This window comes from Prionailurus viverrinus, chromosome A2 (assembly GCF_022837055.1).
Source record: "Prionailurus viverrinus isolate Anna chromosome A2, UM_Priviv_1.0, whole genome shotgun sequence".
NCBI classification, from domain to species: domain Eukaryota; kingdom Metazoa; phylum Chordata; class Mammalia; order Carnivora; family Felidae; genus Prionailurus; species Prionailurus viverrinus.
This window is the reverse complement of record NC_062562.1, coordinates 111,742,827-111,761,453: the sequence shown is the minus strand read 5'-3', so window position 1 is coordinate 111,761,453 and position 18,627 is coordinate 111,742,827. Positions and strand designations below refer to the sequence as shown.

Below are 18,627 nucleotides of genomic sequence, written 5' to 3'. Positions count from 1 at the left end.
TTACCCACCCACTCTTTATTCATTTGACAATTTTTGTTGAACACTTACTATATGCCACATCCTGAGAAGAGCAGTCAGGCGAGCTCTCAGGAAAGGAAACAGAAAGTAAGCAATTGAAGACTGGAACTTAATGTGGTAAGGAATGATGGGGGAAGGGGTGAGCACCTGGGTCTCATTTGTATGGGCAGGAAAGGCCCTCAGAAGATGTGAGGTTTAAACTAAGAGGGGCTCCAACACCACGGTCAAGTCATGAGAAGATGTGGAAGTTGAACCTGCCATACAGTACAGTGGATAACACAACTCCTGGAGATGGAACGGCATTCCCAACAGACTGAAAAGGAGGCCAACGTGGCTGAGGCTCAGCAAGTAAGGGAAGGGAGGAGGAGATGAGGTCAGTGACAGGGGCAAGAGCCAGATCACAACAGCCTTGCAGGCCACAAAAAGATGTTTGGATTTTATCTTATGAACAATAAGGAGCAACTGGGCAGTTTTAAGCAAGCCCTTAACATGATTTGATTTGCATTTGTAAATGATCACTCTGGTTGCTATAGAATATTGGATGTAGGCAGGCAAAAGTAGAAACAGAAAGATCTGACTTTTAGAACACAAAAAGTTTAGCAAGAGAGTGTTACAAGACAACTAGAACACAAATGACCTATTTTTCCTTCTTTTACATCACTATGTCATTTTATGCATTTTTATATTACATAATAGGATTTTCCCCTAAAAGTCCCCTTTCCAATCTTTAGTTGATAGTACACTTTCTTTCAAAGTTCTCTTTCTTTGCTTTTTAAGGGCAATGAATAGAGGCACAGTTAAGGAAAGGCACCCTTGGCAATTTTGGACTGTGTCTCAGAATAGACAAGATCTCAAAGCCAATGATCTTCAGATCAACTGACTGATAAACATTTCCCTTTCTCCCCATTTGCTAACCCTTGCTTTGGTCATCTGGATAGCAGTACAAGCCCTATTTAAAATGGATACCAAGAATAAACCACAGAAAACAACTGCCACATGGAAATGTGGGCCCCGGTGTAGCCAGATTTTCAATTTTTCAGACAATGCCAGAAATCAGATTTGCATTTGAAATCTTTCTATTTTTAAAGATTGACAAAAAATTGAAATGCTTAAGATACCAAGCTGTCCAACGACGGCAGTCCACAGAGTGTCCACCTATGACCTCTGAAAATAATCCCTTATGGCCCTTCTTCCTTAAACATTCTATGGTTTAGATCATTTAGAGCTGATGTCTGCTTGCTCTCAAAATATACCATCCTTCATACTTGTTATTTGTTTTATGTTTCCCACACGGTCAAAAATTCAACTACTTTGCCTGGGGCTGGAGGTAGGGGTAGGAATTGAGGACAAAGGAGCAAGACAAAGAAAGTTTGGAAGTTGAGGTAACTGCTCTCTATCTTGATTGTGGTAATTATATGACGATATGCATTTGTCAAAACTCACCGAATTATACAGCAAAAGGAATATATTTTGCCGTGTAAATTATACCTCAATAAATAATTCAATAATTAACATATATGCTATTCCAAACAGAAATCAAAGGTCCGCTTCATGATGACTACAAAGACTCAAGCGGGAACAAAATTTAGTAGTTTGGTTTACAACAAAGTAGCTTGATGCAAGATTGAGGCAAGTAGGAAATGTGTGTCTTGGAGATACTTTAGCACTTCCAGATAACCGTTTTCATTAGCAGAATAAAAACAAAAAGAACTATGAGTGCTAAGTAAGAATATAAATACTGCATTAAGATTTCAGTCATGCTCACCATGTTTACAAAGCACTTTCAGTACATCCTTTCATGGGATCCTCACTATAAACCTCTAAAACGTGCAGATTAGAGAATTATTGGACAAGGAGGCTCAATACTTTGTCCAAAGTTGCAAAACTAACAAATAATTCTGCAAGACATCAGGAACTTCTCTTGGAAATGTTACCAAGCATTCTAGATTTTGCAATTCATATGAGCTACGCATTATATAGAACTATCTTGGACTGGAATGATCTGTTTGCAGGCCTATGAACCATTCAAGGGAAAGAACAGGCCTTCTTTATTTTCATTTTCAGTATGCGGAAGCATAGTGGTTGCTAATATATCATTGTGGAACATCATCAATGACTCCATGCCAGAAAATTATTTTTAGAAGTGAGTTTTTATTGCTGGGTGATACAACTCAGCCGATAGCAAGAGAGTAATGGTGCATTTTGGATATGGGAGCTTAGCCCTGGATGCAATTCTGCCTGAAGGAATGGGAATACTCTAGATCATATGACATTTCAGGGTCACTATAATCCCTGAGATTTCGTAAGTATTTAGAGAAAGGGCAGAAAGATACAGGGGAAGAAAACTAAAATCAGGACTTTATAAGCAGCCAAAATCTATAACAAAGGGACTGCTACATACTGGTGGTTTTCATGTCCACAAATCACTTAGCTATATTAAAAATTCCTTAGTAAGACTTAATTATTTCATCCTGTCAAATGAAACTATTTGTCAAGGTTGAGAAACAACCAAATTATTTAGCTTTCCTCTCTCTTTGAACAGCCTGGAATCAACATCAGTCAAACCACTCACATGGTTTAATTCCCCAGATATTTTTCTTTCCCCTATTTTCTTACCTCATAGTCATGTCCAACTATTGTTTTTCTCATTCAGTAAAAGCGTCTCTGACTAGATTAACAGTGCAGAGTGAAAAGGAAAGGTCGAGGTCCTTCCCTTGGTCTTCAAGTTATGAAAGCAGCACTGGGAACGTTTACGAAAGTTACACATTAATCCACTGAAATGGTCATTTAGTTTCTTTTACAAACACCGGATTTCATCACATCTAATAATAAAGCAACAAGCCATTTTCTGTATATTATAAACCATCAACTTGTAATTATGTAGTGAAATGGTTCTATATGAATTCTCTACGATGATGTAAGCCAGTATTGCAGTAAGTGGTTTTTTTGAAGCTCAGCACATACCTACACGAATCTATTTACACTGGGCTAATCATGTTGAAATAGCATCTATTTAAGGGCAAAGTCAAAGTTTCTTTTATAAACCTCTATAGATAGATAAATAATCTAGGAGGCTTTTTACTCTTATAAAATTAAGACTGCCTTTCAGTGCTTGCTAAAGTTTTTGGACATACTATCCATCTAATGGGCAAAATGTAATCCTAAATTGTTGATTAAAGGCTCTGCATGGAAACATACTGTCAAATGGATAGAGAGAAATTAAACCTGACAACGGTAATGCCTACTTTCCTAAATGAAAGCCCAGTTCAAGTTTCTGCTCATCCATTTTTCAAAACATAAAACAAGGCATTTTCCAACCACCCAGAGAGGAGATGCCAAATTTGCATTTCAGTTGAACTTGATGAAGTCAGTAGACTTTCAGCATCAGGCCAGCCCAGAACTCTTATGAGAAGATGTTTGCCCAATCTAAAGAAATGACGATTTTACAGCATGCAAGAAAGGCATGAAACATGGTCGGGCTGTACTGCACTCACAGCACTGTTGGGAAGCTTTAATATCCAATGGCTATCTGAATGTCCCACCATGTAAATCAACTTCCAAATTAGTCACTGGAGGAAGGACATTGTGTGAAAAGTTGGGAAGTAAGGTCAGGAAAACAAATTTCTTCATTTCAGCAAATCCAAACCAATACCAAAAATAAATAAATACATAAAATAAGATCACCCTTTTTTTTTGTTTGCTTGCTTGTTTGCCTTCTCTTCAATTGTAAGTTCTCTACTTTTTTGCAAAAATAAAATTAGGAAAAACTTGTCTTGGAGAACCTGACTGGCTCAGTCAGTAGAGCATGTGACCCTTGATAACGGAGTCACCAGTTCAAGCCCCACGTTGGGTGTGGAGCTTACTTAAAACAAAAATTTTTGTTAAAAAAAAAGAGGGATTCTTGGGTGGTCCAGTCAGTTGAGTGTCTGACTCTCGATTTCAGTTCAGGTCATGATCCCAGGGTCATGAGATCAAGCCCCACATTGGGCACTGTGCTGAGTTTGGAGCCTGCTTAAGATTCTCTCTCTCTCTGTCTGCTCCTCTCCACTGCTCACGTGCTCGCTAAAAATAAAAATCACAAAAAGAAGTAAAAAAGAGTAAATAAAAAAATTTTTTAAAGGAAATCTTTTCTTCTGCTTGGTGAAGAAAACAACACTAAAATCGTAAGTACACATTTAGGTTCAGGACAGGTTTTTGTGTCATACAACTTATGTCAGAAGTCTAGTTCTGTCAACTTCTAGCCTGTCCCCTGGGTCAACTTACTTAAGCCCTTTAAAATTAACTTTCTTGATATTAAAAAGAGTGAGTTGTTAAGTCTGAGAAAATAATTTACATAAGAAGGTTAGCATTGTGTCCCAGCTTACAGTGGGTCCTACTTATAAAAGGGAGCTGGTATTACGTGAAAGACCCTATCCCTAAGGCACCTATGGAGAAGGTGCTAGGAAGAGCCACAGTGCATGAAAGATACACCAGGAGTAATAGGTGCATCAAAAAGCAAAGATGGGTACATCATCCTCATCTAATTATACTTAAAATTTTAACCTTCCCACAAGAAGCCATGGATAACACAAAGCGTTTCCTTGCTGTTTGATAATAGGACATGAGACTTAAAAATATAAACTTTCTGGAATGTAACATCTTTACATTTGTTCTTCAAATAAATTTCCTTGGGAAAACATACGCTTTGCTCAACAGTGCACAAAATGGTTTTATTTTAGAACTACCTTCGGGGATATTCTGTAAGAACAAAATAACACACATATATGCACACTATGTTTGTGTGTGAGCACAGGCATGACAGACTATAGTCCCCTGGGTTGCTGTGGATGCATGATGGGGAACAAGGAGTAGGTATGAATCATGAGGGGTTATGAAGAATATGTAACATTTCTGTTAGGAAATTGTATCAGGAAAAAGAATACAGCAGATATTACTCAAATAAATGGTCAAATTCTCTTCTAAAATTAATGAAAACTCCCCATTTGCTCCATTCCAGCATTTGAGCAAAATTATATTCATGCCTTGCTTGTCAGACATAATTTCTACCTGTTTTAATAAGGGCAACACAGGACATCTGCTTGGCCTCCCTTTTACTAATCTTGTCTTAGATATATTTTTATTATGATAAAACAGCACTCATGTCAAAATGCCTAAGTATCATAGTAATAAATATATAATAAATACTTATATCTACAGTGAACTTTGACATATTTAAGATATCATCTCATGATTTATCTGGGTTTTTAAAAAAAGTGTTGGCTGATGTCCAGTCATAGGAATGCATAAGATATTTATCACAGAGTATATTACAAAGGGAGAAAAAGAAAGAAAGAAAGAAAGAAAGAAAGAAAGAAAAAAAGAAAGGAAGAGATTAAAAAAAGGACAGAAGAACCCAAGGAGGTAACCAAACAAGTCTCAAGTTTTACTTCCTCAATGAAAACAATTTTCTTCCTCATGTTCCCTATCCTAGTACATAACACATCGTATTACCGTTTACTGAATAATTCACTCCCTTGCTCCCCATACTTTAAGCTCCATGAGGACTCTGAATGTTATTTTCTTAGTGATTAAAATAGTGTCTGGCACAAAGCAAGAATTCAATGAGTTGCTAAATGGATAAATGCATAATAAATTGGTATTTCATTCAAATAAGTACTGAATGAAGAAAGCAATTTCTTAAATTTTCTGCTCATGTGGTTTTGATAGAATAAATATGAAAAACATAGGTATTAGAACAATTCTAATTAAAATAGAAATTATTCAGTGTGCATCAATGCTATCCTATACATACTATAACAGAGAAACAATTTAAAGAATAATGCCATTGGGCAGGGGGCAGAGGTCAAGACCAGATTATCTCACAACAAAAATGCCTGAAGACACTCAGGAAAATTCCTGTGTATCATTCAGATAGTGTTACAACTAGAGATTTGCCCTTCTATTAATTAGGCAGTGATTGGTATATTCCTTCAAAAATCATAAAAAAACCTGCAGTGTGTTTTGTTTTCATTAATCATAGTCTTTTTTTTAACAGAAAAATCTGCGGCAAGATTCAAATTTAAAATGATCCCAGAAGAAAATTGCCAATACCCTCTTACTTTTTTGTTTGCCTTTTTTTATTTATGGGGAAAATTTTGCTTTGGAAACCATTTTTATCTTTCAGTAAATAAACAAAAGATACCTGGCAAAGCATCAATCCTCTTTTTTTTTAAACGTTCATTTTTTTTTTTAATTTTTTTTTCAACGTTTTATTTATTTTTGGGACAGAGAGAGACAGAGCATGAACGGGGGAGGGGCAGAGAGAGAGGGAGACACAGAATCGGAAACAGGCTCCAGACTCTGAGCCATCAGCCCAGAGCCTGACGCGGGGCTCGAACTCCCGGACCGCGAGATCGTGACCTGGCTGAAGTCGGACGCTTAACCGACTGCGCCACCCAGGCGCCCCTAAACGTTCATTTTTGAGAGGGAGAGCACCCACACATGGGCACAAGCAGGGGAGGGACAAAAAGGGGTACAGAGGATCCAAAGAAGGCTCCATGCTGACAGCAGAGAGCCTGATGCGGGGCTCAAACTCACAAAACACAAGATCATGACCTGAGCCAAAATTGGGTGCTTAACCGACCGAACTACCTAGGTGCCCCAACATCAATCTTCTTTTGATACTAGCATAAAGAATCTTGGTTTTTAAAAAATGCCCACAAGTCATTGTTTCATGAATGTACCATACCTTAGCAACAGAAATTGTTTAATGCATTCCTGAATACTTTAAATGTCTCAAGAAAACAAAAGAACAAATAGTGTAAACCATGATTTTTTTTATGGTTAAACTTCTCAAAATACCTACAGTGAAAATAAAATATTCAACCTGATGAGTATAAAGACAAATCATTCTGACAGGTTTTCCACTTACATTTCTACCTTGCCCCATTTTGTAGATATAACAATACAAATACTGTATATACCCATTCCAGGGATATTTCTAGTAAGCAATTAAGTACTTACACCATAATTGTATGAGACAAATAATCCTTATGACACACAAATTTCCCATGTAAATGTCATTTAAGTATCAAGCAATGGGTAGGTAAGTTATTTAGTATGATTAATAATATTTACATTGTATAGTTATAGTAAGCAGGAATGACGGCTTTCATAAATGGTTGATTCAAATAATAGTAAGATACGACAAAGCTTTCCAAATTTAATAAGTCAATTATTATATAAACTCTGAAAAATATAGATTTGCTTTGACTTCTAATGATGATTAGCAATTCAATTACATCATTAAAAATTTCATACTAGGGGGAGGGTCACCTGGGTGGCTCAGTCGGTTGAGTGTGGACTTTGGCTTAGGTTATGATCTCCTAGTATGTGAGTTCAAGCCCCACATCAGGTTCTGTGCTGACAGCTCAGAGCCTAGAGCCTACTTTCAATCCTGTTTCCCTCTCCCTCTGTCCCTCCCCCACTTGCTCTCGTGCTCTCTCGCTCTCTCTCTCTCAAAATTAAAATTAAAAAACATAAAAAATAAAAAAAAAATAATACCAGCAGGGCACCTGGGTGGCTCAGTCGGTTAAGCATCCAACTCTTGGTTTCAGCTCAGGTCATAATCTCACGGTTGGTGGGTTCAAGCCCTGCACTGGGCTCTACACTAACAGTGCACAGCCTGCTTAGGATTCTCTCTCCCTCTCTCTCTGCCATCCCTCTCTCTCTCTCAAAAATAAATAAATAAACATTAAAAAAAAATTTCACGCCAGGAAGGACAATCATATTTAATATGCTATAGGTTTAGAGACAAATACACTTATTTTTTCTTTTGTTGTCACTGCATTTTTGCTTCTCTAAATCTTAAAAAAAAAAGTTGAAGGAGCAAAAGAAAAGGACATTTTCAAACAGGGTATCTGTATACCAGTGTCTTTATGTGAGCATGTATTTCCTGCTACCATAAGTACCTCAAGAGCAGGGACATTTTTATGATGCCAACTATTTGGCTCCAGTTTGAATGGATTCAATATAGATTCATCCATTGTAACAGGAAAGAAAAATGACATAAATTAAATTTTTTGTGGTTATTTCTCATTAATGGGTATTCAAAATGGTTAGAATACACATAAATATATAATTATACACAAACGCATTGGTTTTTGGCATCTCAGTTATGGCCCTCACATAATGTGAAATAAATGTTTTCATCACCTCCTGGGGAAGGGAGAACAGTAGCAATTCATTTCTTGATGGTTCTATTGTGAATACTTCAGAATAGGTCAGAGATTCAATATTTTCTTCTTTAAGATTCTTCTCTGTTCCCTCACACAATTGAGGGCAGGTGAAATATTTTCAAAATCTGGAGAATACCCAATGTGCATATGCCATTTGATCAAACATATGGAATACATACTTGGAGAAAAGCCAACTGGAGACCTGCTTGAGTAATCTAAACACCCAAGCTGAGAGGGGTTAATATATAAAGATCAGCTTTGTACTTTGAAGTTTTCTGGACTTCATTTTGCCTAATTAAGACAAGATTTAATAGTCAAACCACTGTACAAACATGTACCTGAGAGTATAGGTTTGTTTCTAATTTTGGGAAGAATTCTTAACAGATTCCAAGGAATCAGCTCCACATGGGAGAAGGTCTCTGATAAGATTTGCTCTTCTCATTGCTCAAATGCAAATGCCTGCTTTTCATCTTAGTTTCTTCCATGTGACTGAGGTTAGCATCCGCCTGTCAAAATCTCAAGTGTGATACTAAAATATAAAGATTCTGTTATTAGCATACCACTGAGTCTGAAACACCAGCATCTCTAGGTCATGAAAAATGTATTCCCAAATAATCTTAAAAGTATTAACAGGAATCTAACGAACCTAATTCCAGATCAAAATATTATGAGGCAAAATGTAGGATTTCCAATCTTTCTTTCTGCATAAATTTTTCCTCACTGGTCACTGGACAATTTTTCAGGAATTCCCAGTAGTTATAAGTAGTGCTGAGAGACCACAAAACAAACAAACTGAACTCTACCATAATATAGCAGACATATACTCTTAAATCAAAAGTACTCCGTCACTACACAAGAAGGAAGTTGATTGCCTCCAGTGAGACTGATTTGATACAAAATAATTTGATAAATTTAGAGAAATGTGGTAGCAACGAAACAGGCATCAATCTGATGATATATAAAGAGTAATAAGCAATATAGTGAAATATAGTCTGCAGTAGAATGAAAGATGGCAGGAAAGGTAGTTACCACCGCCATCTATCCCCTGGTCCTATTTCCCCAATCCCACACACATATACATCATCTTTGAAAGCAGCAAAGGGCTGGGCTGGAGGAATTTCTGTTCAGTAGTATGGTATTCAGCCTGTGTTTCCTTCATGGCTCTGCCTTATTAAGCTGGAGGCCAAAGAGAAGAGAAAAACTCTCACCCTATCCTACCTGCAATAAACACATGGTAAGTGAGCACATGATAAAGACCCCCTTTCTCCTACATGCTATTACAAAGATGATTTGATCTTTGCCCAGGAGGTTTTGCTTTGTTTACATCATGATACAATAAAACTTTTAAACAGTAAGCCACTTTTTAGCTACCTATCAGTAAACAGAATGTCATTCTTAATATAAAACCTCTCTCCATGATACTTGTAGGTGATACAGTAACAGTGGAGACTGGGTAGAATTATGACATCCAGGACCAAAACACTGTCCAGGAAGAAGAAGACTCTGCTTTGGAAACTCATAGCAGACGGTAGTGACAAAGCTGGGAAGACCAGTTTTGCTTATGAATTCACTGAAAATGTTACTGGCCTGGCCTGTCTGATATTGTCATATTGTAATCACTGTTTCTTTGTGGTTGCCTCAGCAGGAGAGCTCCTAAGGATGTGGTGTGATACATACATCAGCTTTCCATTTTGGCCACAATAAGGCTGCCAGAAAATTACCACATATTTCTGAGAAATTGCTTCAAACATTGTTTGGAATGAAGTGGGGCATACTAAAAAATAAATGCAACATGGATACATACAAGTTGCTGAGATATACTCTGTTGGCTAACCTTGTCATATCTGCCTGCACCTGTGCAAACTTTTTGAGCTGTCGATCCACCACATTCAACTCTGCCTCAGGCCTTTTCTACAATACCAGAAAATGGGGCTCTGCACACAGGTGCCTGTGTGTGCTTATGTATTAAGATAGGGCTTCAATCATGAAAGCCCTTACTAATCCATAATCTCAATTTTGCCATAAGCATCCTGTGACTGTAGTCATGGTGAAAATACTGATACTGTGATGCTGTCCCTGAGGGCTAGGATGGCGATCTCCTTTTGACTGTGATGGATAGATCCCAACATTCTCCTCTCATGTGCCCCGATCAGTGAAGAGAACCCCAAATTCCCTCATTGGTGGTTATGACATTTTGACTTCGGCTTGGGGGCTTACTTTGTTCATGTGGATCTGCTGCTGGTATTGCTTCTGCTTCTCCAAGAATTGCTGGTGTTGCTGCTGAATGACCAGCTGAGCCAATGTGCTCTGAGGCAAAGGTGCGGACTGGGTTCGATTCAGGGGTCTGTGACGGGGTAATTTGTGGGTACCTCTGATGCCAGGTGAAATTCTCTCTTTTGTTGCCAATGGAGACTGAGGATGTAAGGGAACTCCGCCTGAAAAAAAATTATGTAACACACACACATACAATTTTGCTTTATAAAAGAACAAAAAGCCACAGAAAATAGATATATGAGACATTTGGTGAAACTAGTGATTCTGCTGGGCAAACAACAGAAGAAACCTAGGTTGTATGGGGTGAAGGCAGAAATGCCAGAACATTAGATAGGTATGCATCTCACCAGTGACTCACCAGTAATTGACTCTGGTACGTATGAAGGTTTAACAAGGTGAGGTGTTTTCCCCACCATGTATCTAGAGAAATAAATGAAAATAGTAGCCTTTCCCATAATACCAAGTGTCAGGGAGACCCTTGTATGACAATGTAAATCTTTAATAGGTCTTGATCTAAAGGGGCATTACATTGGAACACATAAAGGAAAGCCCTAAGATGATGGTGTCATTAATTACCAGTCACAAGAAGCTTTTGCTGTCGCATTTGTTCTTTCAGTAACAAATGCTGCAGGAGAGCTTGGTGGCTGCTGTTGGGTTTTCCCTCTAAAGCGACATGGGGATGGCTTGAAGATGCTGGGATGCTGCCCCCATACTGCCCAGGCAGAGGAACGCCTTGTCTGAGCGTCTGAGTCTCACACTTCTGTTTTTCTTTGAGTGAATTCGAAGCCTGTGTCAAGAAATAATAAAGATGTTAATCCTTTTTCATCCATTAGGTCTGTATTAGATGAGTTTCTTATTCTATAATCCTTCCTTCCCCTACCCAAAATAAACCCCATCTTACTGATGGCTGAGTAGGGAAAATGTATAATAGGATGTCTTTTTTTTCTCCTAGTGTTTTCTTTTTTTTTAACTGAAGTATAGTTCACACACAACACTACACTAGTCTCAGGCGTACAACACAGTGGTTCAACATCGCTGAAGTGCTCATTATGAACTGCTCACCATGATAGTGTAGTTACCTCTGTTGCCATATGAAGTTATTACAATCTTATTGACTATATTCCCTATGCTGTACTTTACATCCCTGTGACTTCTTCATTTTACAACTGGAAGTGTGTACCTCTTACTCGCCTTCATCTATTTTGCCCAACAGCATGTCTTTCTAAACTAACCGCATCAACAAAGGAGAAATAAAAATAGGGTGCAAGCGTGGGAGACAATTTAGTATTGAGTATCCTTGTACTGAACTTAAAGATTATTTTAGCATTGAATAATAATAATACTAATTTCAGGCCTAATAACTGGGAAGTTTATGTTTAAAATATTTGAATATACTGTTTAAGTAAAAGGTATACTGGAAACATAAAATTGATTCAAATTGCTGAACTAGTGACTATATCTTAGCAATGAGGAAGCTGAAGATAAAGAGACCCTGGGTGGCTCAGTCTGTTAAGTGTCTGACTTTGGCTCCGGTCATGATCTCACAGTTTTTGAGTTTCAGCACCGCATCAGCCTCTGTACTGACAGAGTGGAGCCTACTTGGGATTCTCTGTCTCCCTCTCTCTGCCCTTCCCCCCACCTCCTCTCTCAAAATAAATAAATAAACATTAACAAAAAAGAAGCTGGGATAAGACTGTCTATAGTTTTGGAGTTTCATGCAGAAGGAACAATTCCTCTAATGACCTCTAGTAAGTTCACAGAGCTGTAGGTTTCCAATATTTAATTTTTAAAATAAAAGTCTTCAGCCAACTCAATGAGCAGTTGTATAAAAATGCAGGAATTTGATTTAAACATGTATTTTATATTAATTTGTAACAGATCCCCAAATCTCTAAATATTGAAAATGACACTGCAGATACTTTTGTTTAATAAAATAAACTACAAGTGAAATTAGATCAAATAAAAATGCTATTAAGAACTTGAAATGTATGATAACACAGTAATAAGGTAATAATAATTATATCATCAATAGTAATAATGCATTATCCTATTCAAAGAATTTAATGAATGGAGGTCATTTTGGCATTACAAAAGCAGAAGTCTAATACCTCAAAATTATGTGGCATGTTTCTTTTCAAAACTCATGTTTCATCTTTCAAAATTGCTGTGCACCAGGGAAGCAAAGCAATTTTCAGTGATGGCGAAATTGAAGGACAAAGAGGTAAATGGTTTGTCTTAGTCACATGGCAAGTCAACACAATGTTTAATCTAGAAGTGATTCCTTCTCCTGGCCTCTTTGCCTTAAAATTTCCCACTATTCAGTGGGGAAATGGAATATTAAGAGATCCCTTTGCCAAAGCAATGCTAAACTTGAAAAATTAATTGTGATGGCCTCATCCACACCAAAATGGAAGCAAAGAAAAATGAAACTTCAATCCAAACCACATTGGTTTATTCATCCAACGGTACCAAATTGTATTACCATTGAAACATTAAATGGTCTGGCGTTACTACTTGGTCCTTTGGGAAAAAATTCTCTCTGACCACATTAAAAGTGGTGTATGTTTGTGTTAGCTGGTAGGAATGACTTAGAACACGCAAAAAAGAGTGGAAAGAAATGCCTACTCATGTGTCATAAGAAGCTTTTATGTTAGTATTTGCTTATCATATGAAGAATAGGAAAAACAGGAATGGAAGAAAAAATAATTTTTAATAAGTGGAGATGTGAGAATACCATACATGAACATTTATATTTAGTTTCATCCTTAATTCCTTTTTTTCTTTTCACTAGAACCAATTGTTTACTAATGCTTCACGTGGAAATTCAAAGGCATAGCTGAAATCAGTATTTTTAAGCTTTGCTTCTTCAATCCTCAGATAGAAAACAACAAAATTTTGCTTTTTCCTCACTGGTAGAAGATTACTATATCATGTAAGAGAAATGATAACATTTGGTAAAAATGCCAAATATAATCAGGTATCTCTTTGATTGATTTTATAACATGTATTGAACCCAATTATAAAATTTGTCATTTAAAAATGTTAGGTAGGTGTGCTTGTGCATAAAATAGCATACCGTATACAGGTCTTATATTCTGAAGATAAACTAATCACAAAATGGTCAACTCTTTAAAATTTCCTGGCGTGGGCTTATTGTAAAAGATGTGAATTTGACAAGCTGGAACTCCATGGAAGATGTGCTGCTAAAGTTTGAAAAAAACTGGTGCCAAGGGTTGGAAAAAATTTCTCTTTAAACCTAATGCATCCCATGACCTCTGCCTAAGTATTATTTACACAACAAATCACAGATGAATTTTTCCAGGTAAAGCTTACACATCTTTTATATTATTTTGGGGAATACATATAAAATAATTATTGCTATCTTCTGCTAGTAGGACAGTACCTCCCAAAGATCCTATTTCAGATGTCAGGACACTTAAAGTAACTGATTCACTCTGAATCTCCTGGGAAGAATTTAATATTGCTCACAGAGAGGTTTTCCAGATATGTCCCTTAGTATGACAGAGTCAGTAACTTAAATTCTGAAAATAAAGTCATTCACAAAATAAATTCTATAAACCTATGCTGCCTGCCTTAGAAGCTACAGCTCTCAACACAGGCCTGGGTTGAGTCCTACGTATGTTACTTAATGGCTCTGTGATCTTGGGATTTTAAATATTCCAAATCTCAGCTTCTTCTTCTGTAAAACTGTGGCCTGTAATCTCTGTTTCATGGAATGGCTGTGTGGAGCTACTAAAATAATATGTCTGGAGAGTACTTTCTTTTTTAAAAGCTATAAAGCATTATACAAATGTTAGTTATTATTTTTATAAATATTATTATGTGAACCAGTATAATTCTTTAATTTGAAATGAAACTGAATGTCTCTGCACAACTCAGAGTGAAGTGGATGAATTCTCTGAGAAATGAACTCTACCAAGTTTCCCTGAAGTGTAAATATACAAGAAATGAAAGAGAGCTCCCCTATGAAAATATCACTTGGGCTGCTGTGTAATGACTTACATTGAGCTGGGCTGGCACTGCTGGAAGTCCCAAGGTAATGTTGGGCAAAGAGGGAGAGGTATAAAGACTTAGCAGGTTCATGGAATCTTCGTGAATTAGAATGCGTTGCTGTGAAACCATATGCTGTTAACAACAAAAAAAAGAAAAGAAAAAGAAAAAGAAAAAGAAAAAGGAGTCTCAAAACATTATTATGTCATAAATTTTACTGTAAAATGTTCACATTTTGGAAAATATATTTTATATTATCATGATTAATCAAAATAGTCAAGTATATTAAATGTTTATTTTGATTTCTGTATCACAAGTTCTATGTGCAAATTAAAATTCTCTTCATTAGAAATCACCACAAAATCTGAAGAGCTTCTGTGTTCATTGTGCAAAATTCACTTTCAAAATTCTACCTTTATGGACCATAATCAGCATGTCTGTCCTCAACTGGTGAAGTATAACAATTAAATTAATTCTTATGAGTGTATTTTTTGTATTACTGAGTAATGATATGTATGTAATGTTGCTATAATCATTATCTTTATATGGATTAAACATCATTTTACTGATGGGAAAACTCACACAAGAAAATATTAGATTAGATATCACCATACAGGACTTCTATAATTAATAATATCTTTCTTAAGTATAAAATTTATGAATAGACAATTCTGTGTGGTGTATGTTTAGATTATTCATATTCAGTAGCTAAGGTAAATGTTAAAATATTACGAGTTCCCTGTGCCACAAAAGGCTTCATTTACACTGAAAATACCTTGAATGTTTTCGCATCACAGTCCTTTTTACAACAAATACCTTTTTTTAATCCAATACTAAGAGTCATGTTTTCCCACATGTGGCCCAATATGGTTGCTTGAATTACATTTTCTGTTTAACTCTTGCTTCCCTCCCAGAACTCTTATACAATAAGAGTTACAAAGGTCTTATTAGACTAAGGAACTCTGGCCTGATATGGTCCCCAAGGGAACAACATCCCTGAAAAAGAATACTCCATGTAACAGTATGACACAGTGACTGCTTTCTTCCCAAACAAAAAGCATATGGGACTCCAATAATAGACCACCTCCAAGAGGGATATTGCACACACGGGCTTTGACTAAAGTAAATATAATAACTTGTCAAGCATGTTTGGGGGAGCTGTAGATTTTCCCCTGGACAAACCTGGGATATCAATTAACTGGGGAAAATATCATGTGCTAATACAATGCAACCTCAGAATGTCACTGAAGAGTGATGCGCCACCAAAACACAGGATGTTATTCCAAAACATCACCTCAGTCAGGTTTGTTTGGAGATGAGTCGTAGCCTTAACATAATAAGAGCAGAAGGTTAAATGTAGAGTTTTTTTCATTGCAACCGGGAATTCCAAGCTAACTCAGATTTTATTTTTTTCTCACAAGGACAAGGCAGATATTTGTGCATGAAAATCAAGAGGTATATTGAAAGTTTTAACAATACATTGCTTTTATATGCAACCTTTTACAGAACTAAAGTTGTCTAAAATGCCACAGCATGAAGACTGCAGGAAAAGATCTGATCATTACAATGTGTGAGATTGCAATTTTGCATTAGGAGCTCTAAGTAGCAGTTGCATATTTGCTCTAATTAAAAAGGCAAGCTTTTATTTTGCTTACATTAATATGCTTTTAATATTAATTTTTAGTTTGGAATATATGCTTGAATAAGAACAAAACGAATGCGTGAGGAAGCAAAAAATATTTTAACTGGCTTATTAGTTGCAAGCAGTAATTTATAATAAAATGATATTTCATTCACTTATGTTTTCATAGAAGATAAATAAATGTGGAAAAGTAAGCACTTTAAATCATGTACAATATGCATTCCAGATTGTATCTGTTTATCTCACAACTGAGAGTTGACATGCACTGCGGGAATGGCACCAAAGATACCACAGGCTACACTAATGAGTTCATCTTTGTTTCACAGAATGAACTTCTGTGATATCTTTCCACCTCATCCCAGGAAGCAAACCTATGCTAAAGTAAGAAAAATACTTCTTCTTGGACGTAATAATGGCAGCAGCGGACCAGCTGCTCTCATGGGCTTTGACTAAAGTGAAGACAACTGAGAAAATTCTCACTATGGGATTAAACTCTTGAAGTTTCATGTCAAAATCGAGTGTCTCCATTTCTTATGACAGTGTACTGCTTTTCAACACCTACCATGTGCCAACCTCTGGGCTAGGGACTTTTTTGGACATTTTTCATAGGCACTCTGTAGCTATCATTATGCTTCAATTATGGATAAAGAAACGGAGTGATTTGCTCAATTGTGGTCCCCAGTGAGATCAGGAACATAACTTTTAAACTGATCAAGGCTATATGATGTGTTGTCAGGTACTGCTATAGAAGCTATATCTCACTGGGCCACCATTACTGAAGGATATGGGAACCACAAAAAAAAAGTATGGACATGGGGGACACTTTAGAAAAGAAGAGGAAGCAAAATCTGGTCCTGAGGCTGATGGAAAAGAATAAATATGTGCAACTGGGAACCAGCTGACCTGGACATGAGAAGAAAGTGAAAGCCCTGGTGACTTTACAGACATGAGGGTGCTCAAGTCATGGAGACCATTCCTGAGGAAACAAAGAAAGTCGTGAGTCCCCCATGTTCACTAGGTATATAGCTGGTTCTTCCCACAGAGACTACTTGGTATAGTATATCCCAGAACTGCAGGGATTTAGACATTACTTAGTTCATTTCCTTCAATTACAAGATAAGGTATCAGGCAGAGAATTTACATGGAATGGCTAGAATCACAAATAACTTCACAGACCTGAAAAAATGTTTTCCTCAAATTATCTTCTTTAAATACAACTCTCCTCGATACAGCTTTTTGATCAACACAGTCTATCTGTTCCAGGTTAGTGATTCTTAGGAAGAACCTAGAGTTGTATTCTATCTACACGGCTAAAAGAGGGCAGACACACTTGAAAGCCAGCCAAAGACGTGGTGAGAGATACCAATTCACTGAGACAGTGAAGGTTCCTGACCAGTATTCTTACAAGGCTGGAAGGTTACTCCACCTTAGCATTGTGGTGAGATCACAAGTATTTTCAGGCAAAGCCATGATTTTTCCAGGAAGCAATTTTGAAACCGACCAGCCCTTAAATCAGAGCTGTGCTAAAATGCCATTTTCCATCTTAGAACATGGGGAAGATGGTTTTAATGTAAAAAAAAAATTCAGAGCTAGAAAGCATTCCTGTAGTAAGATAAAATGGAAATATTAAATGTATAAGTGACCACCTTTTAATACTTACAAAACAATTAATAAATAACAATTCAGTTAGATTAACAGTGTGGCACTGTGCTATGCTAGTTAGGTGCACAGAAAAACAGAAAACTAATGACCTGTGAAAACTATGATAATTAGAGTAGGGTTAAATCACTTCAATGGCACAGAGCAGGGTGTCAGTTTTATACCAGGCTTTGATTGGTAGCTAGGAGCATGTGACCGGAAAGAGCATGATGTTGAGAAGAGGGATATGACTGAGTCAGGTGTTGAGGCAGGGAAGGCCTACTCACATCTTAATAATGACCCTCAAAATTTTTTTCTTACCATAATAGCAATTGGAAGACTATCTTATGGATAATCTTTGCAATCCAGATGAATAAAACATACTGAAAAATTATATGTCTCTCAACAGAGCTATTAATTTTGCCATTGAAATCAGAAACCTGTTAGTTTCAATGAAAAGACTCAAAATCTCTTACAAAAGGAACACGGGCAAAAATTAGAAAAATACAAAATCTCAGAATGTCATAGGAATTGAGACAGGTAAAAACCATCACACATTGCTGGTGGGACTGTAGACTGGTATAGCAATTCTAAAGAGTAATTCATAAAAATAAACTAAAATAATTACACTATACGCTGTGACCCTAAAATTATTCTGCTGGGAATTATATCTTCAAGAAATTCTCTCATTAATCTCTCACTTATCATCATTTAGGATGATGTCCACTGAAGTATGAAGCTTATTGAAGCAGTTTTTGGTGGTGAGTGAGAACTGGAGTCTATTGGGACATCCCGCTGGAGAACAGGTAGATAAAATGGAGCACTGCC

The 18,627-nt window shown here is 36.8% G+C and overlaps 1 protein-coding gene across 7 annotated transcripts in view; it reads right to left on the bottom strand.

Annotated features, from left to right (window-relative positions):
- The window catches only part of HDAC9 (histone deacetylase 9), a 927,480-nt gene that overhangs the window by 370,083 nt on the left and 538,770 nt on the right, over positions 1-18,627 (bottom strand). For all 7 annotated transcript variants that reach the window (XR_007150219.1, XR_007150220.1, XM_047849221.1 and 4 more), the window contains 3 exons: positions 14,532-14,654; positions 11,085-11,295; positions 10,452-10,669 (listed from right to left, as the gene is read on the bottom strand). Coding sequence is in view for 5 of the 7 variants with exons in the window: in XM_047849221.1 (XP_047705177.1) it covers positions 10,452-10,669; positions 11,085-11,295; positions 14,532-14,654 (552 nt within the window). In the remaining 2 variants the exon portion in view is untranslated. The remainder of the gene's footprint in view (positions 1-10,451; positions 10,670-11,084; positions 11,296-14,531; positions 14,655-18,627) is intronic.